The sequence below is a fragment of the Chelon labrosus genome, assembly GCF_963514085.1.
Source record: "Chelon labrosus genome assembly, chromosome: 23".
Taxonomy (NCBI): Eukaryota; Metazoa; Chordata; class Actinopteri; order Mugiliformes; family Mugilidae; genus Chelon; species Chelon labrosus.
Window position 1 is genome coordinate 7,378,693 of NC_140356.1, and position 27,988 is coordinate 7,406,680.

Genomic DNA, 27,988 nt, shown 5'->3' on the forward strand with positions numbered 1-27,988 from the left:
GAGCCGTTTTCTCCGTCAGGTTAAATTACCGAGCAGGTGAGCGACTGGTGTTTGTGGAGGGTCTGGGGGGAGGAGGCTTTGAGGAGGGGAGGGAGGGAGATATGCTTTCGGGAGCAATAGGGAAAACAACGCAACCACAATGTTATTTCAAACGTGCAAAAATGAGTTAAGAGACAATGGCGGAGTAAATTAGACCATGGCGGACCGCCATACTATTAACATTGTCTGGATAACCCTGTGTCAACACCATTGACTTAAACACATATAGGGTATGTGTTATCAGGTCATTTTATGTGGTTCATACAAACTGTTAAGTCAAAAGAGGAGTGATTTATTAACGAAAGGTTGTCCGTGTGAAGTGTTAGCCATTGAACTGTTTTCTTTAGAGAAGCGTAATCTAGGCTAGGTCAGGTTTAATTCACACAGTGGGATTCGTGGGATGTGTTCAAGTAACGTGTAAACATTTCCAAAGAAGCCGATCGTCTCAGTTTAACATGAAATATTAATCATGATCACCAGCTGCGCGTACGCCTCAGTATAGCGGCTAATGCTGTGGAGAATACAGGAAATTTTTTGTTTTTCTCCACCTCTTCAAAGAGGTTCACAGGAATACTGTAAACGCAGCGCGATGATTACATGCCCAGTCGCCCAGGCCAGTACATAAATAGTTAATGTGTTAAAAAGCATCCGTGCCTCCGTTTGAATTACAAATGTTTTCCCTTCTCACTGTGGTAATTGTCTATCTAAGCATTTTTGCCTTTTTTGTGTCTCCACAGAAACCTGCTGGACAGAGACACCTTCTCCAAATCAGACCCAAGTAAGAGCCACCGCCTCTTTGTATGTCTGTCACTCAGGGCGAACTAGTTTGTTTGTTTCAGTGTGTAATTGTTAATGAGGGGTTTTTGCTTCACTATAAGGAGAACAGAAAGCAAAAAAAAGAAGAAAAGGGGAATCTAATATGGCAAGAACAAGTATAAAAAGAGTGACATATGGGTAAAATAAGGGGAATACGTACGCCATAAGGCAGTGAGACATTAATTAGGGATTGAATGAAGGTCTTTTCTTCTGCTGTGTGCAGCCGTGAGTCAATCCTTATGTGTTTATTTTTCACTGAATGTGTTGGCTTGGTTCGAGGCAGTCTGACTAATGCATTAGGTCAGCTAAGAAGTTTGTCTCTGTAGATTCACAGAATCAGCGGCAGTTCTCTTCTCCTACTTTTAAAATCAGTATGATAATACTGTCAGTGCTAGAGCAGTAAGTTGGAAGAATAGTTCAGCATTATGGAAAATACACTTATTTGTTAGTCAGGGAGATCAATACCACTCTCTTCTTTCAGTCCGAACTGTATGCTTAAAACAGTACATTTAACTGATTTAAGACTTGACTGTCTGAGGAGTCTGACTCAATCTCGTTCAACTGCTAGAGTTGCTCTGTGCATCTCCAACCTTTATCAATGAATCTTCTTGGTGAACTGACTGTACTGAATCAGCTTTATCACCGACTGAATCAGTAGCTCTTAGCAGTTGCTTCACTTGTGACCGAGTGCATCATCGTCAGCTCATCTGTGATGCACAGTATGCTACTTTCCAGTGAAGTGATCGCCACAGAAAGACTTGTTTACTGATGGATAGCTTGTAAGTAATGGGCTGCTGAGGTCTTATCCGTATATGCAGTGCTTGTGTGGGCTGATATTGCATCGAACAAAGCAGCTTGGACTCGCAACAAATTCAAATGAAGGCAGTCTGAAACACTGACCTTGGTGCCTGATAAAACTGATGTGTACCCAATTTACATATGAAACTTAGCTTTGAGAAAAAAATTAACAAACTACAATCAGGGCTGGGTTTAAATATATATAATATCAATTCATAAAATCCCCTGAACAAGAATTTACCATTTCCTACATCTTTTTGTTGCAAATCTCGGCGTGGTCAGGCATAACAAATTTTACAAGACTCTTAAAATTAAAAAAGCAAAGCCTTATGCAAGACGGATATGTATGTTTGGTGTTGCCCTCACTAATTGCATCAGGACATAAATTGAACAAATCTACCATACTTGTACCTTGTTAATTAGGTTAAATGCTGTGTTTAGTAAGCTTTTAGCCTATTGGCTATAAGTTAAGCTATCCACCTTCTTCAGATTAAAGGCATTAATGTGTGTGGTGTTGATCTTTTTCTACCGGTGAGACGGGCAGCTGAGCTGATGAAGATGATAACTGCTAGTGGTACAAACAGTGTTACAGAAATAGTGAACAGGTAACTTGGACAACAGAACATTCATTTTGAGATAGAAAATACATAATTGATTAGTCACTTCTGCTCACCTAGCTAAGCCGTTAAATATGCCGAGATATGGAATCATGAAAATATCACCACACACAGTATCATTTTATCTTCAAATAATTTCTCACAATGCCAGATCAGTTTATTCTCCACATAGTTTTATACAACTACCAGGCTGCCACCACCACCTGCATATCATCTCCATTCTTTCTTTTGATGTATTGGTATCCACTGCAGTAACAAGTATCCAGGTCCGCTAGCAATCTATGACTTCTTCTACAGTCCAGCTATTACTGTATATGTACCAAATATATTGGTGAAATGTCAAGAAGTTATGAAGGTAAGAAACAAGAGACACCAATCAAGCCTAGTGTGTTTGTATGTAAAATGGATAAGATAAAATATGATATGATACGATAAAATATGATACAATAAGACAAGATACAATACAATACGATAAAATCCAATACGGTACAATATGGTAGAATACAATATGTTATGATACGATACAATAAGATACGATACAATAAGTTACGATATGATACAATATGTTATGATACGATACAATAAGGTACGTTACGATATGATAAGATAAAATATGATACAATAAGACAAGATACGATACAATACGTTAAGACACGATACAGTACGATATGATAAGATACGATGCCATAAGACAAGATACAATACAATACAATACTGGGAAATTTAGTTGTTACGGCGACATGGCAAGACACTGAAAAATTACAAGTTATTTTAAGGTTACAAAATATTTACAGTCACTGTACCAAGCGTACTAACTTCAGTTTGGTGGAAAACCAATTGTAGAGTTAAGTGGGGAAAAAAGTATTAGAGGCTGAATATACAAAATGGAGATTCATGAATATCATCAAACTCCAACTGGAGCATTGCTGTCAAGAAAACGAATATTGCACAGAGTAAAATAATAAATAAGTACATTTCCTGAGTTATATAGACAGATATTTTGTCCAGAGGATGTCCGTGTCCTTTACCTGTGAAGGAAACTCAGCAGCAGTGCTAACAAATGCTGATGTTGAAGAGTCTGACTGTGGTAGGGACAAAGGACCTCCGGAAGCCCTCCTTCTTGCACAGTGGTTGCAGCAGTCTCTGAATAAAGGAGCCACCTGAGGTCCCAAAGGTCTCAGGCGGAGGGTGAGAGGAGTTGTTCAGGATGTTTGACAGTTTGTTCAACATCCTTTTCTCACCTGCCAGCTGCCCTGAGTCTAGAGGACAGCCCGGGATGGAGCTGGCCTTCGTTATCACTTTGTCCAGTTTTTTCTTGTCTGTGTGCACATGGTTGTGTGTGTGTGTGTGTGCACGGGGAGTGAGGGTACAGTAGGATCAAGGTTAAGATTCATCTCTAAAATAAAACCGTTGTTGTTATCACAGCTCACATTTGTCATCTTGAGGTATGTGTGACAGTGGAGTCATGATATTGGGTGTTCTGTAATGACTCACCAACACACACTCGCGGTCTGCACAAACACAGTATGTCAGCACGTTGACGGTAGCATGGGATGAAAATGAGTCAGGGTAATGATGATGACAGTGATTAGGTGGAGGAGGAAGAAGCCTGGGCTTTAACCATACATTTGGGCTTGCTTTAATGCTGAGTAGCACTCGTGATTACGCTGAGCGCGGCGGCTTCGGTCTTCTGATCTGAACCAGCCTGACAGGAGAAAAGAGCAAGTAGGTAAAGGGGAGAGAAAAAAGAGAATATTGAAGTGGCTGGGAATATAGAGATACCTCGGATATGACACTTGGTGGTAAAAATACCTTTAAAATCTAAAGAGCAGTGAACCAAATAAGAAATCGGAGGCTCCCCGGCACAAGTAGAAAAAAGTCAAATCCAAGATTTTCTGTCTGTTATCGGTTTAACTCTATGTGCTCTCCAAAATATCACCTGCCTGTGCCTGTCGGACGCAAAAGCGGTATTTAATATGTCTGCGTCATGTGTTGACATATCCTTCTGTCACTTATCTGAAAGGAACATCAAAGGCCTCTAGAAACGAATTATATGAAGAGTGAGCGCAGTAAATTGCCTTTTAGAGATCGGTGTTGTTTCGGGAAATTGCATAATGCCCTGAAATGATTTCTTTCACCATCTGAAGACGGGAAATATAATACTTACATTTTGGCTTCATGAATAAAACTATTAGAGCGCTTTGATGTTGTTTTGTTACGTCTAATTCGTGTATTTATAGTTTATTAGTCACATTTGAATGGATCCACGAAATACCATGACATTTGAGTTGGTCTTTTATTTATTTGGCTGGTGTCTCGTGGAGCGAGGGTTCTCTGTTCCTCCCTTAGTTAGCTTACTCATCAAACAGTTCAAAAATGTGGTTCCAAGGACTAATTCTAATGAACAGTGGTTATCTTGTTGTTGCACTGGATACTTTGTACAAGTAGGAGCATGTGTAGTTAATTATTAATGATTTCAATGTGTCTCTGTTCTTCACAGTTTGTGTTCTCTACACACAAGGCATGGGCAACAAGGAGTGGAGAGAGGTGAGTGTGTGTGTTACAGAATGTGCATCACCTTAACGCCAATCAGTGTCATTTTAGCAACTGAGATATAGCTCCAAGATACTGTATATCTCCAGTTGGGACAAATCCACACGGATAAAAGAGGAATTACCATTTTTTTACAACCTGGACCTTATTTCTGGCATAAGATATGATCGTTTACTCATCCATATAACTTTGGTGTCATTTGGAGTCGTTCGGAAGATATTTAGATCCAGCGGAGCGGCGCGTATATCCATATAGTGGGAGTGAATGGGGCACCGAGACGCAGCCTCTAAATAACGCATTATCTGCCCTCGAAACTCGTTCATTTCGCCAATATTTGTTATGATACGCTAGTGCTATTCCCCGTTGAGTCCGGAGTTGCCTGTTATCATCATCCGGGGTTTGTAGATTGACCTACAGACCCTGGGTGATGTCTTCTGACCTGGGTGATGTCATCTCTGAGCGACGCGCGCACCTGCGACGGTCGGCTTGTTTACCTGTAATACTGCTAGTTTTTTTGCAACATGGCTGAATATTTTTCCCATTCTGAGGCTGTGGACGAACCATAGCAGTAGCAAATTACAGGTAAACAAGCCGACACTGGCACCAAACCACTACCACAATTATGTACTTCAGATTCAGAAAACTTTATTTGTCCCCGGGGGGCAATTTAAGGCACAGGTGAGCAGCTTAACGTGCAAGTACAGACATTTTAAGGTGCAAAAGAGACAGAAACAGAACAGGACACAAAATACAAAGTATATACAAGTTACCATGCCATAAATGTTATGACTGTCCAAAATATCCATGGAGAATGTAAACAGACTGTATAAGTAAAGAAAAAGAAGACTTTTTGTCTGTGTTGGTGACATTAGATGTACACAAGCAGGTTAAGGAAGTCTGCCTTAATTATGATATACCTCTACTCTTTAATTAAGAAGCCCTGCTTGGTTTGAATAGAAACAACTTTTCAAAAAGCACTCGCCTGTGACTGTACTGCCATCACTAGTGTGTTTCGCTACAATGAATATTCATGCATGCAAATGAGGGGGCAGATCTTACAGCCCCAATCATTCCCGTTTATTCATAGTTCTGAGTAGCCCATCGTCTGCATGCATTATTAACAGGCTAAGTTAAATGCCAAACCGGGACCTACGTGACCCCTATTGACTTGATACTTCATCTGCTCTGCATTCATTACTCTAAAGCTGTACATAATCTTCTGTAACCAGCCTCTCCCCTGATGTGTCTCCTGAGGAAAAACCTGCAGGTGGTTAGATATTTGCATGAGTCACCGCAACTTCGCGGAGGGCTTGTAAAAGCTGTGACTCGTGGAAGGTTAAAGCTTTAAAGTGCGACCGGTGAGTTGCAGAAGCACCGAAATAACAGATGAAAGGCCGTGCAGAGTCGGAGCGTCGAACATTATCCACCGAATGTGCTGCGGTTCAAAATGGCTTACCTTGAGTTTTCTCTAAACACTGTTCTTACTGGCGTCCTGTCTCGCTTCTTCTTTTTTTTTTTTTTGTCTAGTTTGGGAGAACGGAGGTGATTGACAACACGCTAAACCCAGACTTTGTGCGGAAATTCATGTTGGACTACTTCTTTGAAGAGCGGCAGAACCTCAGATTTGACTTGTAAGTAACATCTACACCTGTACTCTATGTCTCATGTTAATATTTTTCCTTTCAATCACGCAAGGTTGAAGGCCTCTTCTTCTGGAAAGTATCTCCGCCTTAAATATAAATTTGTCTTTCGTGACCCCTCTAAGAACGTTCAGATATCTCCTGCACAATGCGGAACTGTTAACACCAAGTAATTATGATATGTTCTGAAACTGTTTTATTTAATTGCTTTCACTTAGAATACACAAGTGTCTCCTGCTCTACGATTCTAATTTACTCCCAATTTACATAAGATGAGAGAAGGTTAAGTAGATTGTAGAATACAAGAGTCGCTTAATTAACATTCAGCCATACCACCTGGCAATTAACCTATTATAAAACATGCAAGAAGAAGAGCTTTGTTTCTTTCAAGCAGGATGAGAAGATTGGACCAAAAAAGAGACAAAATCTGTCACCAACTACACCATTTATACACGCGTGTGCTCCTTTTTTTAGTTTAATACAATCCTCTTGTCTCTGGACACACTTGTAATTTTTCTATATTTGCCAGGAGCCGCTTTCAAAACAGGCTTGGCATTGGTTGAGTTTTATTTTTGCTGCCGATCCTTTACGGCAGATTGCGGAATTGGCCCGTGTACCGCCAGTTACAAGTACATCCATCCATGCCTATACATGTTTTTTGTGTTTTTACTTGACGATGGCTACATCATCGTACGTTAGCGTGCAGGTGCTATAAACACGACTCATCCTTCGCATGGAGGCGTACGATTCTCTTCTACGAGCCAGCTGCTCCTTATTAAGCCAGCCCTCTAGGTGAGGGGATTCTTCTCCTCACTTCGCTCTCAGATCGCATTTCTCGTCGAATTAAGGAGGGATTTCAGTGGCTTTATTTTATTAGATGGAGATTAATTATATTATAATCTATGAACCAGGGAGCCACTGCGCCAACCCAGCTGGGATCTGAAAGTTAGACTCTGCAAAGAGGAGCTAGTGTGTCAGCGTGGATGTGTTTGTCTGTGGAGAAGGAGGGGGAAAGAACAAGGTGGAGAAAAAAATAGTTTATGTGTATGTATGTGTGTGTGGGCGGTTGCATTCCTATATTTGTGCACGGGGGCTTTGGTATCTCTATTTTAGATTTGCTCCAGGTCTGTTTGATGCTTCAGAGTATGTCTGTATATTAATGCGTCATAATCCCTGTTTCTAGGGAAATTAGAAGAGGTGTGCAATATGTTTAGTAAATAATAATGTTTCTCTTCTCACTGAGAAAAATTAGGTTCTTGTGTCGCTTTCCTGGCTGTCCTAGTTGAGATAATTTGTGGCTGGATTAAAGTATGCCGTCTCTTTTGGTACAGGTAGTATCCCAGTTTGTGCGCACGTGTTCTAGGGAGCGTTTCAGCATCTCAGCTGGTTACTGACAGTCACGGTACATACACGTACAGACAAGAGAAGTGTAACGGGGTCACGTGGCGGTCATGCCAAGACATGAGCGGAACTGATGTGTGCGTCTTGTGTCTGTGTTGCCACATACTGCGAGTGACCACGGCGACGCCGTGTTCCTGCGTGCCTGCGTTCGTGGCCGTGTGTGGGGTTTAACGGGTAGCCATAACAACCAGGGGTTCTGTCGGATGGTGGGTGGGATATAGGATTAGACAGATTTCCTTCAGGGAAAGAGAAGCATTTAACCTTTAATATCTACTCTGCCAGCTGCACTTGTGAACCGTGGCATGTTACGATCTGAGCAAAAATGAACGAGTAAAAAAAACAACAAATTTTAACGCACAAACAAGGAAAATGAATAAAATTGTGTTTTGGTTCAGTGACAGGTTCAGTGATTTAACTGTATTTCACTGAACTGAAATGACTTTTTCGCTTTTGTCTGTTGGTTTTTGTATGAATCACCTCCAGTGGCTGTTATGGTTATAAATAGCCCTTGTTTGGATGCCGACACTCAAGCATGCTTGACAATAAAAAGGGGTAAAAGCTTTTATGTAAAGCCGGAAACGCACAAGGTTGCACGCGCCTTCTACTTGACATCCTTTTTCGTTATGCTCAGGAAATGTAGGGACGTCTGTATTTGTGTGCGTTGCCTCTATGTCTTCTCACGGGATAAGGTGACTATAAATGAATGCATGCCTGACTCTGTGCTCCTTGAGTGGTTTTCTGAATGGAACTGAGGAACAAAGCAGCGCGCTGGCCTCTTTGTCCGTCTGTGAGTTTGTGTTGTTGTTGGTATCATTCAGCGTGTGCATCCGTGATACGCTGCGTGTGTCTTTCTCTGCGAATGTGTCTGCTCGTGTGTGCGTGCGTCTGTGTGGCCCTAGTTTGCTGTGCTTCTCATCAACAGCTGTAGACGGCTGGCGCTGCCGGCCCGCGGAGCATAACAGATGATAGCAGATGAAAAAATGTTTCCTCCCTCGGGCCGACGAAGCTGGGACCTGTATGAAAACAAAGCAGAAGTTATGAAATACTACAGTATGGCCTGGACTGTGTTTAATAGAGCTGTAAGCAAGTAGGGTTCTACAGTAATATCTGGGTTTAATTCTGCAGCTTATGCTAGCTCTACTACATTACAACGTGTCACTGCGGAAGATTACTTGTAGCATATGTATGGTTCATCAGATTTCGTAGCCACTTTTATTTATTATTTATAGACGTTTATTAAAAAAGTCACTTGGCCTTTATGGATCCTTCTTTCAGCAGCTGTGATCTGATTTAATGCTATACATGGCATGCGTTTCTGTATGGTACAGTGAGGAAGATGGACGTGTGCAGCTTGTCGCCTGCAGCTCTTCATCTAGTAGCTCACTGCGGCTGCTCCTTCACGTTCAGTCATTTATTACCAAGAGCAGTTGGTGATTAGATGCCAAGCTCACTGACAAAACTCACTGCATTTCCTGTGACGGCTTTTAATGTGAAGCTGCACCAGTAGGAAACATTTGGAAACCCTTTCGTCGCAGCATATTTCAGGGAATGTCGTCACAGGCGCCCAGTTCTCATTGATGCAAACATATAAATACTACAATTCTTTCAACAGTGGGCCTTATGGTGCCTTCAGATGCAGTTGCGTTTACCAGGTTTACAGGAAGAGACCTCCTTAGCGGCTCGTTCTTGTGGTGTTTGCAACTGCTTGAATGGAAATGTACACAAAGGTCAGAGCTCATGAGCTGTGACGTGTAGCCGATGGACGGTTCGTATAGAATTGTCGTCAAAAGTTGACATTTCCCACAGCCCCACACTCTCAGTATGCCTTTGCATTTCCTGCATAAAGTTATCCGGTCGTTAGCCTGATAAAACAGCATACAAGTTTAATTTGAAGGCAGCATTAAACTCATTGTCTTATTCATCTAGCGATGGGTAACTTAACATACTTTTAGTTAAAGTCAAACCTCTTCTACTGTTGATACTGAAGTGTTTCTATACTGGACTGAAATAAAAATGGATGGATGTAATTATCAGCAAGACTACAATATTGTGTTTTTCCCGGGCAGCTTCTGTTAGTTTGTTAATATTTGTTTTGTTGTTGACAACTTGTTAATAAAAATCTAAGTGAAAAAAAAAAAAAATGTCTCCGTTTAATCATTTTAAACGTTCGGCTGCGGTGTGGGTTCAGATTATTTTAGACATCCTAATACACCCAGGATGTGCTGCTGATCCCGAACGTTCTTGCAAAGCAACTAAATTGCCCCTCATTTCTCCCCCAAAGTGTTACCCAGCAAAGGGCAATCCATTTTTAGTGGTGGCTGAAATGACCTGAGCTGTGAAATGACCTCAAATTGCCGAGTGAATGGCTCGTCTGATTGCTTCTCATTCTTTAGAACCGGAGGGGTCACAGCTGAACAAATTCTTCACGCTGCAAATATTGTATATGTATGAGAGGCCTGCAGGTGAAACGGAGACATAAAAAAAACAACATGAGCAGACATAAAAACAAAAAGGAAGACGGGCTTATTTACTTACTCCCCGTTTGTCTCATTCCCACGGTCATATATGTGACTACCAATTAGTCGATTTAGCGTCAGTTTAACGGAGTAGGCCGGTGAACCCGTGATGCTGGGAAGTGAAATACCCAGAGCCTCTGGTGAGATCTTTGGTGACAAGCTGCTTGGCCCCATTACTGATTTACTCTCTGTGTAATCCCTGTTGTGTTCCCAGCTGAGCTCCTGCCACCCTCCATCACTCTCTAATGCACTCACTCTCCCGTTTTTCTTTAGGTACGACGTGGACTCCAAGAGCGCCAACCTGTCGAAACACGTGAGTGCTCCTCCTGTGTTTTTGTTTGAAGCCGATAGGTTCACGTCTCTCTTGCCGATCTCGTCACGCGAGTGTTTTGTGATTGTGATTGCTGTCCTCGCCATTACCTCCCATTAGCCTCGTGTCTGCCACATAACAGTAATTTGGCCATTACAATGAGTGTGTTTATCATCGGCTGTAACTGCGCATTCCCCGAACGTCCATTTAGACATTTAATACGTCCACCCTGCTTTTGTCCATTGAGAACAGTGATTACGGTAACGGTAATTACAAACAACAATGGGATAACTTGTTCCTTGTTGGCAGGCAATTATAGCTGTTACCTGCCTATTGCATCATGGGGATTGTAGTTCAAAGAGGCAGCTTTTACCCTGGTTTATTTAGCATGTGTATTTTATTTTTTTAAGACGTCGGTAAGTAAAATTATATTTAGAACAGTACATTAACTTGCAGTTTAAGGGTGTGGTTAGGAAATGCATGTTTAAGTTGTCAACTTTGATCCGTTCAGTGAGCTGCACCGCACACAGGTCTGACTGTTACCTTGTTTATACACACCTGTCTTCATGAAACCGGCTTTATGGTGATATCTGAGATGTGTTTGCCCAGGTGGTTTCTGTGGCAACGGCTAACACTCACCTGAACTGTCCCTGTCCACAGAAGCAATACAAAATGATAGAAGGCAACAGAAAACAATAGAAAAAAAAAAACCCATAGAAAACAAAGTGGATATCAGTTTTACACAGCTGCCTTTTCCATCCATCCTCTTATCTGGCTGTTATGTAGAAATTCACATTTATATGCAGCACCTGTGTACGCGTAATATAAATATGTGTATGTCTGTGAAGAAACTCATTTCAAGTCCCACTCACTTGACTTTTGTGTCCCAGTCTGCGTCAAAGCAGAGCTGCGGATTGCTGTTTCTTCGCCTCGAGGCAACGCGCTCCATGCCTCTTATCTGTGCTCATACATTTGTATCTGGCCCAACCAGTTTGGCCACATAAGTCATGACTAGACACACAAAAATGTGGCTTAAATGGAAGGAGGTGGAGATTGTTGGGAAGAACCAAAAAGATGAGAACAACGTAATTTAATGGGTCATAAAACCTACAGTGTTTTAAATCTGTTATTAATTTAAGGAATTTGCCTTTTCTTTCTTTATAGTTACACTACTGTTATTTAAAAATACCAAAATAGGCAAATGCTCGTTTAAAATATACTATGTTATTCTGCATTCATTGTTTACACTGTAAGTTTTAATGCTAATGCTTGCATTATTTTAGGTTCTGGTTCAGGTTCTGCCTGAGTCCCATGTTTTCCTGTTGTTGGACTGCAGTAGTAGTAATAGTTTGTATTTTTTCATTTTTAAATCCTATTATGACCTTAGGAAAATAAACTTAACAGCTGTAATCGGCAGACTCACAAAGGACCCGTGCACCTGTTGAAAGGAATGGAGAATGACAGGAAGTGACTTGTTTTTTGTTGTTTTTCTCAATTACAGAGAGAGTACAATTCAGTGCAAAAGAAATAGTAGTGTTTTATGTTCATAACTTTAGCTGTAACCCACATACAGTGTCCTTTAAATCAGTGCTCACTATTTTGCAAAGCATTATTTTAAAAACTGATGAAAGTACTTGGTCTGTTTACACCGATCAGCCACAGCATTATGATCAACAGGTCATAACCATCAGTCAGTAACACTGATTGATCTCATTGTGATGGCAACTGCCTGTGTATGGGATATACTGTATTAGGCAGCAAGTGACCAATTTGTCCCCAAATAACATTTTTTTAATTGTGGTTTTGTTGTTCTGAGGAAGGACAAGGTGATGGGCAGTAGCTTAAACTGTAGAAAAAGTTGTTGTTGGATCTGATGGAAAGGTGTCAGAAGTGTATGGCCGTTGATTTTGTAAGGGGTTTCTTAGCCTGCAGACCAGTCACGGTGCCTATAATGACCCCTGTGCAGTGCTGAAAGCACCTACAATGGACATGGAAAAATAAGAACTAGACCCGGGACAAATGGAAGAAGGTGGCATAGTCTGATGGATCACTGTTTATTTTCCATTGCGTGGTTGGGGAACACAAGGATGCAAGGAAAGCCCGCTTGCCATTGTCTTGTCGACGTGCTAATTCTGCAACAATGTTGAGGCGGTGGTACATATCAAAGTAACATCCACATAAATGTCAGGACCCATTGTTAGTATTCTGTAACTACCTCTGTGCAGTATCTTAGCTGTTCCTTGTAGGGGTTGTACAGTCTTGTCCACTAGTCGGTTTGTGTCACTGCACTCCTGTGATATGACGCTTTAAGCCTCACGTCAACTAGTCGCTGATCACATGACAACTGCAACACGGACCCCACCGAGAGGACAGACGAGGAGCCTTGTGGCTTGTCGGAGTGGTTCATCAAATATTTGGAAATGCTTCACTAAAAATGAAGGCCATTCCACCGTGACATGCTAAATATGTAAGTCGTGACTGACAACAAAAGTACTTCTGCAACTGAAGTTGAATTTCATTGTCAAAGTTATTAGACCTTTAGCTGCAGCACACAGGGAAAGGCTTCAGAGAAGTACCCCATTTATTTTTTTTGTATTCTTAACCCGGTTATATTATCCCATCTTACAACCTGTGGAGTACTGTTAAATGCTAGTGATTGTGCTGACTTGCAGCCTGTTTTTATACAGGCTATACATACAGTATCTGCAGCACACAGTGTAGCACATGAGCTGTCTGTTCTCAGCATATGAATTCAGGTCAAGAATCTAGACTTCATTGTTGCAAAGCATTACTTTCAAGTGTGTGTTATTATTGACGTCACCAGTGACTAGTCAGTGTCGACTTGACTTTCATCACATAACCGTTAAAAAGAGTCATGCAACTCCTAGTTCCTAGTACTGCACTCTTTGGACAGAGATTTGAAATGTTGTTCTTGGAATCTGCTCGAACCACTCCAGCAGCTCCAATCACCACAGAAAGCCCTTGGTAGTTTTTTATGTTCCTTCCTCCTGATGTTGTTATCATCTATCACAACCACCTTCTTCTGCTATTTGTCCACCATTACGATGTCCGGTTGGTTAGTCATCACCACTTTGTCGGTTCTTGGCTCGGCCATTCTCCACTACCTTCAGACTTTCACATTTTGACCATGGGACTTCCAGTCTGTACTCTACACAGATGTTTCTGTACACTATTCCAGCAACTTCATGGCGTTCATGTATGCACTGCCTCACTCTTGTCCATGAATGCCTGTGTTTTTCGCTCTCATCATCAATAATGAGGTAGGCAAATGTTAAGTAGTGCTGATGACGTTGCCGATGCTGGCACAGATTTCAGGAACAACATTTGAAATCTGTGTCTAGGAGAGTGCAGTCTTGGGAACAGAAGATACTGCACATGTAGAGGCCTGGAACAGGAGCCAAGCTTTTTATTATTATTTTTTTTAATATCATCATTTTTTAATATCCATCTGTTTTTATATTTGCATTTTTGGTGTATCAAATGAAAGCCATCAAATACACTGTTGGCATTTGATGGCTGAAGATAAGTACTACAATGAGAAACGTTCACTGTCTCTAAAACAGCAGTCTGTTCCTATTCCCCTTCAGGATATCTCCCTCCTTATTTTATGTCACTTTGATGTCTCTCTTGACGCAGTCCATTCTTCTTGTCCCGTCCTTATCTGTTTTTCTTGTCTTACCCCCTCAAGATGCTATTCTGTCACATTTTTTATCCTACTCCTTTGCCATACCCTTGTTCTCTCACCTTTCTCTCATCTCCCATTTCCCTCCCTCGCCGTGTATTTTTCTCTCCTTTGCCACTTGTTTGAAATCAATAATCTCATAAAAGAAGAGACACGGCTTGGAGGCTGCGTACTATCTCGGCGGCCTGGAAGCGGATCTCGGGGGGGGGGGGGTGAAGCCAGAGAGCCAACCCATTAGATGGTGTTTTAACATGGGAACGGCAGTCTGTGGGCCCCTGGGAACTGAGGGAACTGAGTGAGAACGAGTGTGCCATGTAGAAGGGAAGAGTGAGGGTGAGATAAAACACAGACTCGTCTCTGTCTTGTTTATGAGACATACTAATATGCATCGTGGTATGAAGATGAATAGGAAGCCTCTACTATATGTTTAAGTTTTGGGTTGCCATGTTGTGAAATATTCCTCTGGTAGACGTTCATTCTCCTGCAGGAAACTTTAAATTTTAGCTCTTTAATTCATTAGCAGGGCCATCTTAATGGACCCACTTACTTTTTGCAAAAGCCTCATTACAATGTAGAGCAATATCCATTTACCAGCAGCGAATTAACATGTATAATTAAAAAACCTTTATAACCTCTATAACCTTATTTTTTATTACAGAATAGTAAATATAAACACCAGTCAAAATGAATTATTTCTGAACTATAACTAAAGCAGTATGTTTTGGCTCATTATTTCCAAAATGCTTAGCGTACCTATCGTCATAGAAAACATTGCTACACAAGGCAGTCTACGCTAAACAGCTGTCAAAGAACAGCTGTGATTTTCCTAATGAGTGACCATAAATTGTCAGAATTGTGTGCAGTCACCTGTAGTGAGAAAGATACAATCACTGTAGCAAAGATATTTTCTTAAAAACGAGGAGCCATCCTGAGGACCCGGCTCTAAGAATGGATATGTTGGTTTTTCCGTTGGTCGGTCCTAGTGTATAACACTATAACATTAGTGAAAGTGTGTATAGGCGTTCATAGTACCCACAGGATGAATCCTTTTGAATTACGGTGATCTCTTTCATCCCTTTACTTTTCCCTCTCATGCCACAGGATTGGTAGTTGTGTTTTTGATTGAAATATAAACTATTGGATGTAGAAGATCAACATCAGATTTGGTAGTTTGGGTTCTTGCTTAACACACCTCAGCCTTGAAGATACAGGAGGATTGAACCTGTGACTTCATGGTCCCAAAGCTGCTTCTTTAACCAGATCTCTACCCCAGAATTAAATGTAATAACTGAGTGACCTGCCTCACAGCAAGAAGGTTCTAGGTTCAAATCCAGGCCTTTCTTTGTGGAGTTTGCATGTTCTCCCTGTGTCTGTGTGGGTCCGGGTACTCCGGCTTCCTCCCACCGTACAGAGACATGTGATAGACTAGAGACCTGTCCAGGGTGTACCCCGCCTCTCGCCCGATGACAGCTGGTATAGACTTCAGCCCCCCTACGACCCTCTAGAGGACAAGCGGTTGCAGAAGATGAATGAATGAATGAACTGGGTGACCTTTTACCTTGTGCAGACGTCACGTTGATGTTGCAGGTGTCCAATACTTTGATTTATGACAAAAGAACTGTAAGACTCACACAGCACTTAGCATGTCTTCTACTGGGATCCACATTGAACATAAGATGTGAATGGTGTGCTTTTGATGGATCAGGCATCAATAACTGTGAGTGGCTTCAGTTCCTAATAGATCTTTCGTGGCAATCAATGGGTCACAGGATTGAATCAGCTAAATGAGCTAGAGTACAAAAGACAGACTCAAAGCACAAAAAGCTCTTTCTGTGTGAATTGACCTTTAGCCTTTTGGTAGTGTAGCAGCAAATCTGTTCATAACAAAACTGGTTCAAGGTTCCAGATCTTCTACAAAGTAAACTTGTGCCTGTAAAAAGGCATTAGTGTGGCCATAATTTTGAACCATCTACATCACACTTCTCCTCCTCCTCTGCTTTGGATCTCCGTCTAATCTACCAAACAGTTAGTTTTTCGGTAACATTACTGAATGAAGTTACACCCACACAGCTGTATTTTTCACATGAAATCTTTTTCTATCCCATGCTGTTATATATTTAGCCATTAGTTGCACCCAGCCAATTTTCCGATGGACCTCATGCCGACAACATCCGCGGTTGCTAGGTGATTTGTGACTTTGCCGCACCGCCTCGACATCATAGCCGGGGAAAAATATCAACTAAACATTTCTAAATGTTATTTCAGAACATACTGAGGCCAAAACAAATAGTTTATGGCGTGAACGTCTGCATCTATTCAACTCTGATGAAGCTAGGCTGGCAGATACTAAGCCGGGTAGATTAGATGGAAGGGAAGACGTTAGAGTCAAAAGAGGCTAATCAATGGAGCAAAGAGAATCCATTATGTTAGTGCTGCTTAGAGATGCTCCAGTCAGATTTTAGACACAGTGTCCAATAATGACAAATGGTGTCACCCCGGCGACAGAAGAATGAAGACAAAATAATAGCTTCCATACATTTAGAGAAGAGGGGTCTGACACTGGTTGTGTGATTACAGACATGTTCTTGTTTTCTGAAGGCTAATATTTTACAGTATTTGATGAATTCCACATTGTCATGGAAACAAAGACATCTTTTCCAGGACCCGTGGATACATACCATACATATGTATTGTGCGGCTCCCTCCGTCTCTTTGCCTTTCTCTCAGCATCAGCTGTAAAGCTTCAATATGTGATGGCAGTTTAATTTGCCGGGAAAGTGAGCAAGGGAGCAGACTGGGGCAGGTGTGAGGGCTGGTGGGTGGAAGGCTCAGTCTGCTTGCTAATATTATCTCTCAATGGAGGTTTCATGGAGGTTATCAAAGGAGTCTGGGCCGGTAGGGATGTGCTGCGTAGGGATCAGGGAGCAGGCCAATTTTTGTTGCTTCATGATTGTGAATTGTGAAGAATTTTATGTTTCTGAATGACAACAATGTTTTTTTTTGTATATATATTTTTAACAGCTTCACTTCTCTCTCATTGACTCTGCAGGACTTTCTGGGCCAGGCTTACTGTACTCTCGGGGAGGTTGTTGGATCGCAGGGGAGTCGTTTGGAAAAAGCTCTTGGGTGAGTAGGCGTGCACATGGCTGTCAGAGGGAGATATTTTAATAATTATCTGACCAAAAGCGGTTGATGCTCACTTTAAACTAAATCAAGCCTCCCAGAGCTGTCAGTCGCGTTTTCCCTGCGGAGCACACTGAATAACCGAGGAATATCCTTAGGGAGTTACTGCTTCATCTTTTATGAAGACTCTCAATGAAAAACAGCCACTGAGGAAATTTCCCCCATGATCCTTTTTCTTATCATTCATATGAAGTTTGTTTTCATTCTCCAAGAAGTGTGGTGAGTGACAGACTGTCTCTCACCATCTGTACAGAGTGCCACTGTAAATCCAGCAGTCTTACTGTAAACTAAGGCAACTTGTCAGCAACTTGTGAAAGCCAGTATATCCACAAGAAAAACACCAAAAATCCTATGAGCCAATTAAGCTACAGTTACAGTTCAGGGGATGACAATGTTCTTAAATGTAAACGGTGTCAGACATTGAGATGTAGAGCTGTGAGATCCGTGTAGGTTTACACATGCCGCTCGGTAATTGGACTCGTGCGTTATCAAGGGCGCATTCCTGACTTCAGTGTCTCAGGAAACTAAGCTAAGGAACAGCGCAAGCCTGCGGTAGCTGCTAATGAACATCCACACAAATACGTGCATACATGCATGTTCTCAGACACTTAGCTAGGATTGTCATACAAACATACAAACACTAAGCCTCATTACACGGATGGTGTTCCACAGGCTTATTAGCCAGCATGTCCTCCGCCGCAACACAAGCTGTGCATGTGTGTGCTTGAACATTTCAAACGGAAAGGTATTAGCCTAATTATACTTTTATATTTCTGCAGTTGTTGTTGTGCAATTTTTCTGCGACAGATCAAATAGTGTTCCTCATGAATCTCATTGAGTTATAAGATAAGGAAGATAACTATTATGACAGGCTGAATGTCACATTTCTGTAGGGCAATGACGTCCTGGGAAGAAGGGGGTCGGGTGGATGGATGGGTCAACAAAACATCTGACTTAACTATGTGTTTGTGACAGTAACCATAACAACAAAGCTCCCCTTACCTGTAAAAAAGTGTTTTAACCTCACAACTAGGCCCAAACGATGAGACATATTTCTTCGTTCACATTGAACTACTTAGTAATAACTTAAACCATGTCATGCTCCTCTTAAGCTTTAATTTACCGTTGCTGAAGTGCATGAGAGCATATTGTTTAAGAATCATTGCTTTGATTAATGATGCTGTCTTCTTTATTACTCCTGTCACAGCTTAACAACCTTAAAACTTACAGAAGAATTAACTTATACCAAGTTCCATTATTATTATTATTATATTAAACTATTTATTATTATTATCAAGATCAGCAGCCAAAACAGCTTCTTAAAGATACATTGTTTATCTACTCTTTATCTATCATGCTTCTTCTTTGGCCTTTTCTCTCTCTCATATGAAGAAGCCCACTTGTCTCCCTTTCAATTGTGTCTTTTTAATCCAATTGGCTTGTTCATCCGAAGCCTCGATGAGCCTTGAGATTTAAAATGAGAGGTGTGTGTGGGGGGGGGTTGGGGTATAAGAGCGAAGCTGGCATATCGTCACTAAACGTTGTCAAGAACCTGGCAACCAGGCTCCGTGTGTCTTTTTAGTGCGTATGCACTCCAGTGTTCCTCTTCATTTCAAATCAACAGTCATCCTTCTGAGTAAGAATCGCCATGGTGATTGCAGTGGTAGGTTTCCCACTCAGAAGGAAGGAAAGACACGGAGCGGGAGAGAGAGAGAGAGCACCTGTCTGTGCATGTGTGTGACTCCACGTGCAACACGGACCTCTCCAAAGTGCAAAACTATGTTTTCTACCCTGAAAGCTTGACTCCAGAAACCCTTCCCTCCACATCACTCTTGATCTTCCCCACACACACACACACGTTCCAGAGGAGATTTTATTAAGGCTGCTTGTCAAAGCCGCAACTAAGGGGTGCACACAGATCCATGAGAATTAGATATTTAAAATGTAGGGATATAAATTCATAAAAATCATTGCATTTATAAGAGATCTTCTATGACAAGATGAGACTGAGCAGGGTTTAATTTTGTAATATCTGTTTTTTAATTAATGTATTCAGATGGTTTGCTCTGCATGTTCTCCATCAGCCACCACCTGCTACCTGAGATTTTCCCCGAAGTTAACGGGGTTCAGGAAGGAAACCAGTTTCACGTGATTGAGCTCAGTGGAACACAGATCATTGCATTTAACAAGTTGCTGTATTATATTTGAATACTGTTTAAAAGATTCAAATTCTAAATCAGTAATGTGTCAATAAATAAATAAATATGCCATTAACTGCACCAAAAATCATATAAGAACCAATGAAGGCGCTGTGTTATTATTTTGTATCTTTGTATTAATACCTAGATTGATTTCTCTCCCATTTAAATGTCAGTTTTATTCGTTAACTGACTTAATTTTAAATTTAGTTTTTGGTCAGCTGAATCCAAAGGTAAGACGGACATTGCTGCACATATAAAATATAGTCCATAGGAAGGTCCTGGGTTATAAAACAGCTGTTAGAATTTAAACACGTTTGTCATGTTTGTGCGGATCTCTTCTGGCTTTGTTTTGACCAAAGAAACATATTTTTTCTTTCCCCTCTCTCCGTGTGAGTGCCCAGTGCTCTGATAATACCTTTGGCTCTTCAAAAGCAGAGGACGATCTTCCTCAGAATGTCCAATAAAGTTGAAGGGGCGAATTTTGGCAGGCACAATTACGCCTGCAAAGAGAAGTAGAGTTAGATTTTTAGATGTCTTGTGATAATAACTGAGAGAGAAGGCTGTTTGATAGTTAAGGAAAATACAGACTGCATAATTATAGTGTAGGACTTGTGAAGACATTCACTTGTCATATGTTGTTCCATGTCACTGCAAATACATGTAGCTAAAAAAGAAATCAAGGCAGAGTGAAATGCATTTCTTAAAGTCAGCTATTCCTCAGATATCATATAGATCTTTTATAAGCAGCTATGAGTGATTTGGTTCAGAAATAGAAACGCTGTCAGCATTTATTAAAAACTAAGGTTCAGACGCCACAGCTGTTGCAGTTGTTCTCTTTCTGGGGCTGCGTGTGTTACTTTGTGTGTGTCTGTATGAATACGTGTGTGTTTGTCAGACACACACCTGCAGCCTGACATGACAGGGGATCACTTTAACAATTTTAATGAGTGCTAATTACAACTAATTACATTGTTCAATCAAACTCCAGTGGGCATTCGGGAGCGTGTGCCATGTGAGGAGAGAGACACTGTGAGCGACGAGGAGGAAAATGCACTGACAAGTCCTGCAAGGCGACGCTCCTTGCCGTCTAGCTGTTTGTGTGTTGTCAAATTTTTAGATTTGAGTTCTTGACTTCAGTTGCCTACGCAAGTTTTTTTTTGTATGATAAACAGATGTTTATGTGTGCAGGGGTAAATGTAGAAGTGTAGTCTTCATGTACTTCTTGCGGCGGCTGAAAACCTGCAAAAGTCAATGACGGTTCCTTTTTTACGGTTCTATAATTGAGTCCGTCCTCACCTCCTCCATCACCATGTGATACATGGCTAGAACTTCAAGGGCAGCGTGTCATCCGCTCTGCTGAGAGGGTGGTTGGCTGCAGCCTGCCGTCTCTCGAGTGCCCGCTCACCTCCAGGACACTGAGGCGAGCAGGAAAGATTATGGCCTTCCAACCTGGACATTAATGATTTTAAAACGCTCCCCTTCGGCAGGAGGCTGCCGTCTGTCATGACCAAAACCTCTCGACACGGGGGCGGTTTAGTCCTGACTGCAGCTGGCATCAGCGACGAGGCCAGGACCTCCTCTGACACAGACTCCATCCCTCCCGTGCTACACATTCTTGTCAATATGATTTATATTATTTTTTTAAACTCTGCATCCCCTCCATATTTAGAATACATTTTATAACCTTTATAGTAAAAATACTTTTTATTTATCCTTTAGACTTTTGTGGTAGTTTTAGTTTTTATTCTGACTTTGTTTCTTATTCTGAATCTGTTCCTAGTCTTTATGCTAAGCTAAGCTAAGCTAACCGACTCCTGCCAGTAGCTATTTATTTCCATCCGCTTATCTAACCTTCAGCAAACTGCTTCATCTTTCTCCATTTTTTATTATTTTTTTTGACTTTGTCTCTTTTGTTCCAACAAACAAGATGTCAGTGTTCATTTTAAGTGGGTGCAGGGTCAGAGAGAAGCCCCGGCGAACTATGTAAGAGCCAAGTGGGCTACAATTTTATGACGAAGACCAAACACACACACACACAGGATGATAGCTGTGAATACAATCCTGATTGTGAGCATTTGTACAGCGAGGACAAAGAAAGTCTTTATCTGCCTCTGGTGTGACATGGATTTGATGTCAATGTTCCCTTTGTGAGTTAGAATTATAGTTATGAGCTTCCTCGTCAGAGAAAGACGTGTTTGTGTGTGTGTGTTTTTTGCCTGTGACCGAGAATAGATGTGTTTTTATAATGACAGCTGATGTCTCATTCAGATATTCTACCTTCGTTGGGGAATATAATGAAAATGACATGCATGTGTGTACATGCAAGCGTGTTACAGCGCAGCCCAGAAGTGGCCCAGACTTTAATTAGCCGTCTCTCGCTAGACGCTGATTGCAGATCCATGTGTCTTGATTAGAGGATTCACAGTGTTTCCTCACACACACACACACACACACACATATTCAGGGTAGAAGCACAAATATTCCTGTCACGCTTCTCAACTTTGGAGTGTTTGACACTCTGAAGAAGGAGAGGAGAGCAATTTACCTGAGAGCGAGTATGAGCCTGGACCAAATTTCCCACCTTGTGTTTGTTGCACCCATTCACATCACTTAACAAATATAGAAAAATAACTATTAAAGACCTGATTTTTCACATGTTTTCTATAGTTATAAATAGTGTTGCCATAAATCAGTGCTTGATTTCAGCAAATAGCCTGAACTCTCAGTGATTTCAGCACAACAATACCTTTTCCCCAGACAGATTTGGCATACGAGCCGCAGGTTAGCTCAGTTTGTGAGGTTGCGCTTGTCTTCTTGTCTTGTGTACGCATGTGTAGGTAAATCAAAGACCGTGAGGTACAGTATTCATCTGTTAACTATGGAGTCCTTTCAGCCGCCACCCACATATCATTTTAAGCCAGATCTCTCTGCCAGAATAATGACCGCGGCTCTCTGAGAGATATTGGCACAAGAGCGATCTTTTGGGAAAATAACGAGCAGAGGAATCCCATTCGATATCCCGCCGCGGGGAGCCCAGCTCGGCGGAGTTGTCATAGCGACGTGAATTCTGGGCGCTCGTCTCGGGTGTGTGTATGCATGTGCGTCTTTAGCCATTTCCCCCTGCATATTGTTGCGGCGAGATGACATGATTGAGACTGAGAGGCAGAGAAACAACAGGGAAGAGACAGTGATGGAGAGGTTTGCAAAGTCTTTATGGGGGGGGTTGTAGAAAAGTTGTATTCCTCTCTTCTGCCATTGTGGCAACTGGGAACACAACTCAAGGTGGAAATAAATCCGGAAGAATTAATCTCAAAGTCAATTTGCCTTTGTGCTCAGGTGATAATAAAATTTCTCATTAGTTGCTGGATGTGTAAATCCTCATCTTCATTCATTAGCATCACTTTCTCCTTGCTTAGAGACCTACAGCAAACAAGGCGTGTCAAAGTGTAGTCTCTGTGCTGTTTACAAAAACTATTGGAAGGCTGCATTGAAGGTAATATCGCAGATTATAAGTGTTTTATTTTGAAAATGAACAGGACACTTTACGTTATTGCGAAGACGTGAGCCATATAACAGCGTTGGATTCATATCCCAGTAAAGGTTAAAATACCACAATGTCAAACTTTAACTCAACTGCATTAGGCCCTGCACAAAACAGGACACGCGGAGTGTAATATAATCACATTTACGCTAATATTATTTTATCCCGAGGGCAGGTTTTAGCTAAGCAAATTGTAACTACTTTATAGACTTAACCTGTTTTGCATTTAATTGTGTTTGCTTTATCTCCCTCTGAAATAATTGTATTCATAAAGTATAGTTCACTGTGATGGCTCTACTGTGAACCAATGATTTAAAATAATATGAAAATGTGCTCTGTCAGTGCTTTGTTTTTATATCTTATTAACATGCAGGCAGTATTTAAATGTTGTATCTGACTGAAGCAGAGCTGATTTTACCCATCCATATACTGCCAAGTGGTTAACATTTAACAATTTATCGTATTAGATGTCATTCATTACTAAATCTGATATAAAGTACAATAATTAGCGCTGACAGATAAATATAGTGGAGTTAAAAAGGTACAATATTTTCCTTTGAGACATAGTGGAATCGAAGTAGAAATGAGCATAAAATTAAAAGCTTGTAGCGGCAGAGTGGGTCTTTTACATATAAATGAACATCTGTTGCATTCAAGCCCAAGCAGGCTCACACTATGCTGATGAAGCTAATCAGAGCAAGGTGAATTTCTTCGTTTTCAGAGTTTTAAAGTTTCAAGTTTGGTGTCTCTGGTGACATTCCCAGGCTTGCATGTCTGAAGAGGGAAGAAATCCCTCACGAAGGAGACAGAGTAGCTTACAGCTACTGGGAATATGGAGGATAAATGAGGGTTACAAATGTAACCAAGGTTCTATGAATTCACCATCACTGTGAGTCAGGCAGAATGCACTAAGTTTCCACAAAAAAGGTGTTTGTAGTCCCAGATATATAACAAAAAAACAAACAAAACTTCATGTTTGAAGAAGAGCGGCTGCAGACTGTAGGTATTTTTCATGCGCAAACACAAATACGGTTAGGTTGTAGTGTGTAATTACTATCACTGCTAGCATGGCCAGACAGAAGTTCTGCACTGTAGCTTTGAGTAATGTATAAGTACTTAAGGACTGCGTCTGTGTACAGTACGTGTACTTGGTTACTTAACACCAATGACTTTATGCGTCCACCACTGAATCGTAGACTAAAGTATTATCACAGTATTTTGGGGAAGAAAAAAATAAACATTATGAAGCCGAATCAGTATTGGGATGAAGTACTCTACTACGTTTTGGACTCTCATTCATGTAGTCCATGTTTATGTGCTGAATTTTTGGTTTGTATTGAAAATACCCTCCATGTACAACTCTGCCTGGTTGTCATTGTACTCAATACAGGAGCTCAGTTTGCTCATTTAACAATACGTTGAGTGGTATCACAACAATGAGTGATATTACTGCTAATACATAAAATACAGAAGGTTCACTCAAGTTGAAAGCTTTGCTGGTGTTTCTCGTAGACCTATTTCTGTGACATGCCTGGGGACGTGATACACTGAACACCATAAACACCCCATCCTAGTGTATCAATAATATCTTCGAGAGGAAGTGCGTCAGTATTGCCTTATTGATTTTTCCATGTAATCCACCCTGATTGCTATGCTAAGGTAATTTGTCCTGAGAGCAATAATGTCGTATGGGAATTCTTGTGGTTGGGTTGTAGTGAAGTCATGTTTGGTGCTGTTTTAATCAAACTGGTGCCACTGTAGGTAACAGTGATATACAGCCTTAAACTAAAATCCCATGCTAAAAACCACAACTAGGATTTAACCCATTGAAGTGAATAGACAGAGACTGTCTTCCTGTTCAGTCACAGAAGGAAAAATGGATGTGGTGGATCTCTATAATGAAACTTTGCCATTTTAGATGAATAAATTCTTCCTTTCTATCACTCAGTCTGGCTGTTCTTCGTTATCTAACTCTTAATTGTCAGTCCTTATTCTGAATATCTTTCTTTCAAATTATCTGACCCCCACCTCCCTGTGCTGCCTGGAAATAATAAATTCAAAAGAGAAAAAAGAGAAGAATCCCTTTCCATATAGGCTATATTACCCTTTCTTCCCATCTTCAGATTTCTGAGAGAAGCATATTGCTTTTGCAAGTAAAAAGAAATAAAAAAGTAAAACATCTCCGCTCCTCTATGCAAACCATTAGTTCCAGGATCCTTTTCATTTTGAAAAATCTGCCATTTCAAAAGTGTTTTCCTCTTCATGCGCCGGGGTGAAAGGAGACTTGAATTATATTCACGCAGAGGTCCTTGACCCCAATTCTGGGTTGTCTAAATGACTGCCCGAGTCGATGTCTGCCAGGTGGGTCTCTGCTAGCGGAGCTCATCACAGTCTGTATGTCAGATTGCAGGACCTCTCAAAAGATGAGTCAAATTAAGCCATCCTGCTTCTACTCTCGTGTATGGGTTGCTTCCTTACACCACTATAAATGGTCTGGGGATTTTAGTGAGACTCAACAACTCGTATTTTTCTACGTAGAAGTTATGATGCAGAATCTCTTGCTCTCATCAGTACAGTGTATTTATTTACTTACATGCAGCAAGAGCTGATAACCCATTTCATTATTTGTTGCCTCACCCAATAATGCACCTAGTGGATATCCTACAAAACAAATGTTGCATACCAGAATCTGAGGTATATTTTAAAAGAAACATTCTGTGAAGTTAACCATTCATAGGATGAGGACCAAGGCAATGGATAAGGCAGTCAGTGTTTATGGTAGGGTTAAGAAATAGACGGTCCAACAGATTAAGAACAGAAGAAGAAGAAAAGATAAGGGATAGTTGAAGGACAAGCGGTCAAATGTCAAGTGTGGAAACGGCCAAATGTTTAGGTTAATGTTTGAAGACAGGAACCTTGGAGCTAGAAAATTAACTATTAAGCTGAGTTTAAAGGTATCTTTTCCATGAGTAAGGAATTCTGTATGTTTCCATATGGTGGAGCAATGACCTTATTATCTGATGTTACGCATTTAGACAAACATGTTGGGTATAAAAGGAGAGGACCGGAGGAGAACGGGAGAGTCTCAATAAGGCAGAAGGGCTCTCCAAGCAATCCTGGATGCTTGTACTTAGATGCTGAACTTCTTTGTAATAAACCTTTTTATATACAATGAAGACGGTGTCAGCGGAGATTTTTTCCTTCATCATCTTCACATCATCACCGACAAATAAACAACAAATCAAATCTCAGTTTCAGTGCCATGGGTAGCGCCATTCGGTGAGGTGTGCACCTATTTGTAGGCTAAACTTCAGTATTAAGAAAACTTATATTCAAAATGCAGAACTGACAAGGGACGTCCCAGGTGCCCCTAATCTGATCCAAGTCCCAATCCTATCCTGTATCAATCAGTACAATGTCAGCCTATGTGCTTCACAGATCAATAGCTCTGCAATACATCAAGAAGAAAATAGCTGCATCCAAGCTATTCCTTAAAGGTTTTCATATTATTTTCTACATAACAATATAGCCTTTTTCCTTGTGTAAAATAAATGACAGTAAAGAAACTAAAAGTGGAGCTCATAAGACTCTACTGTGGGTGTTTCTCTCTCCTACCACCTCGCAAAACATCCCCATTGAATAATTTACAGATTGTGGTCTGACTGCCTTCGTTTTCCACTTGTTACCTTCCCAGACTCGTGGCTCCGTAGGGGTACACCCTGTTCTAGTCTAGTTTTGCATCTGTACCTTGGCTTGTCACTAGTAACTAGTGTTTGGTCCAGACAGAACTCCACAGTGATGAGGACGAAGGAGGAAAGGCGACACCAGACACTAGTAACTAGTGTTTGGTCCAGACAGAACTCCACAGTGATGAGGACGAAGGAGGAAAGGCGACACCAGACAGGCTTTTTCGCACATAAATGGACCCTGTTTGCAGACAGCACTGTAGGTTCTGTGCTGCTGGTTTTAGTCACTTTCTAAGAACTACACTGTCACTTGTGTCACACACTCGTTACGCACAAGGTTGCTTCCTTTAAATCAGACAGCTTGGCGGGTAGCAAAGTGTTAAGTGCATCCACACAGCAGACATGTTCAAGGTTGGTGTAGGTTTAAGACAGCTGTTAAACAAATATGGCGACTTGCTCAGTCCTATAAGAACTTAAAAGAAAAGTCCTAATCATTACTTTGATCATCAAAATGTAAATGATTGAATCGAGACAGCCTAGGACTGTGGTGACAGTACCGTTCTTGTCTCTCCATTTAGAGTCAAGAGTGGTTTCATCAAGAGTTCTAGCTCTGTGTAGTGTTCACTTCAGAAGACGTTGGCTTGTAAACCTGGGTTGTTTCTCTTAATATTTGACTCAGCCTGGGAGTTCCCCCGTCCTCATAATTGCAGCTCTGGTAATTTCCCTTTCGGTTGGAATATTTCAAAAATTTCCTTGACAGTTCCTGGACAATGCGGCGACACACCGCCATTAATCCCTTTCATTTACCTGTCATTGTGCTGTGTTTTTACCAGTGACACATTCATTGAAATCATGATGGTGACTTCCAGTAAGTATGTGAAGTTGAATTGATTTTTGGAGGAGGAAGAGGAAGAGGAGGAGTAAATTATGTCATTAAGTTCACCTTCAACATCATGATGAGAAAGGGCTTTCACATAACACGCA

General features: G+C 41.1%; 1 protein-coding gene across 1 annotated transcript in view; it reads left to right on the forward strand.

The window, feature by feature from the left end:
* Positions 1–27,988, forward strand: part of LOC311508285 (copine-8) — a 97,951-nt gene that overhangs the window by 26,128 nt on the left and 43,835 nt on the right. The window contains exons 2-6 of the mRNA XM_084572995.1: positions 777–817; positions 4,771–4,817; positions 6,351–6,454; positions 10,654–10,693; positions 17,443–17,519. Of these exons, the coding sequence (XP_084429121.1) occupies positions 777–817; positions 4,771–4,817; positions 6,351–6,454; positions 10,654–10,693; positions 17,443–17,519 (309 nt within the window). The remainder of the gene's footprint in view (positions 1–776; positions 818–4,770; positions 4,818–6,350; positions 6,455–10,653; positions 10,694–17,442; positions 17,520–27,988) is intronic.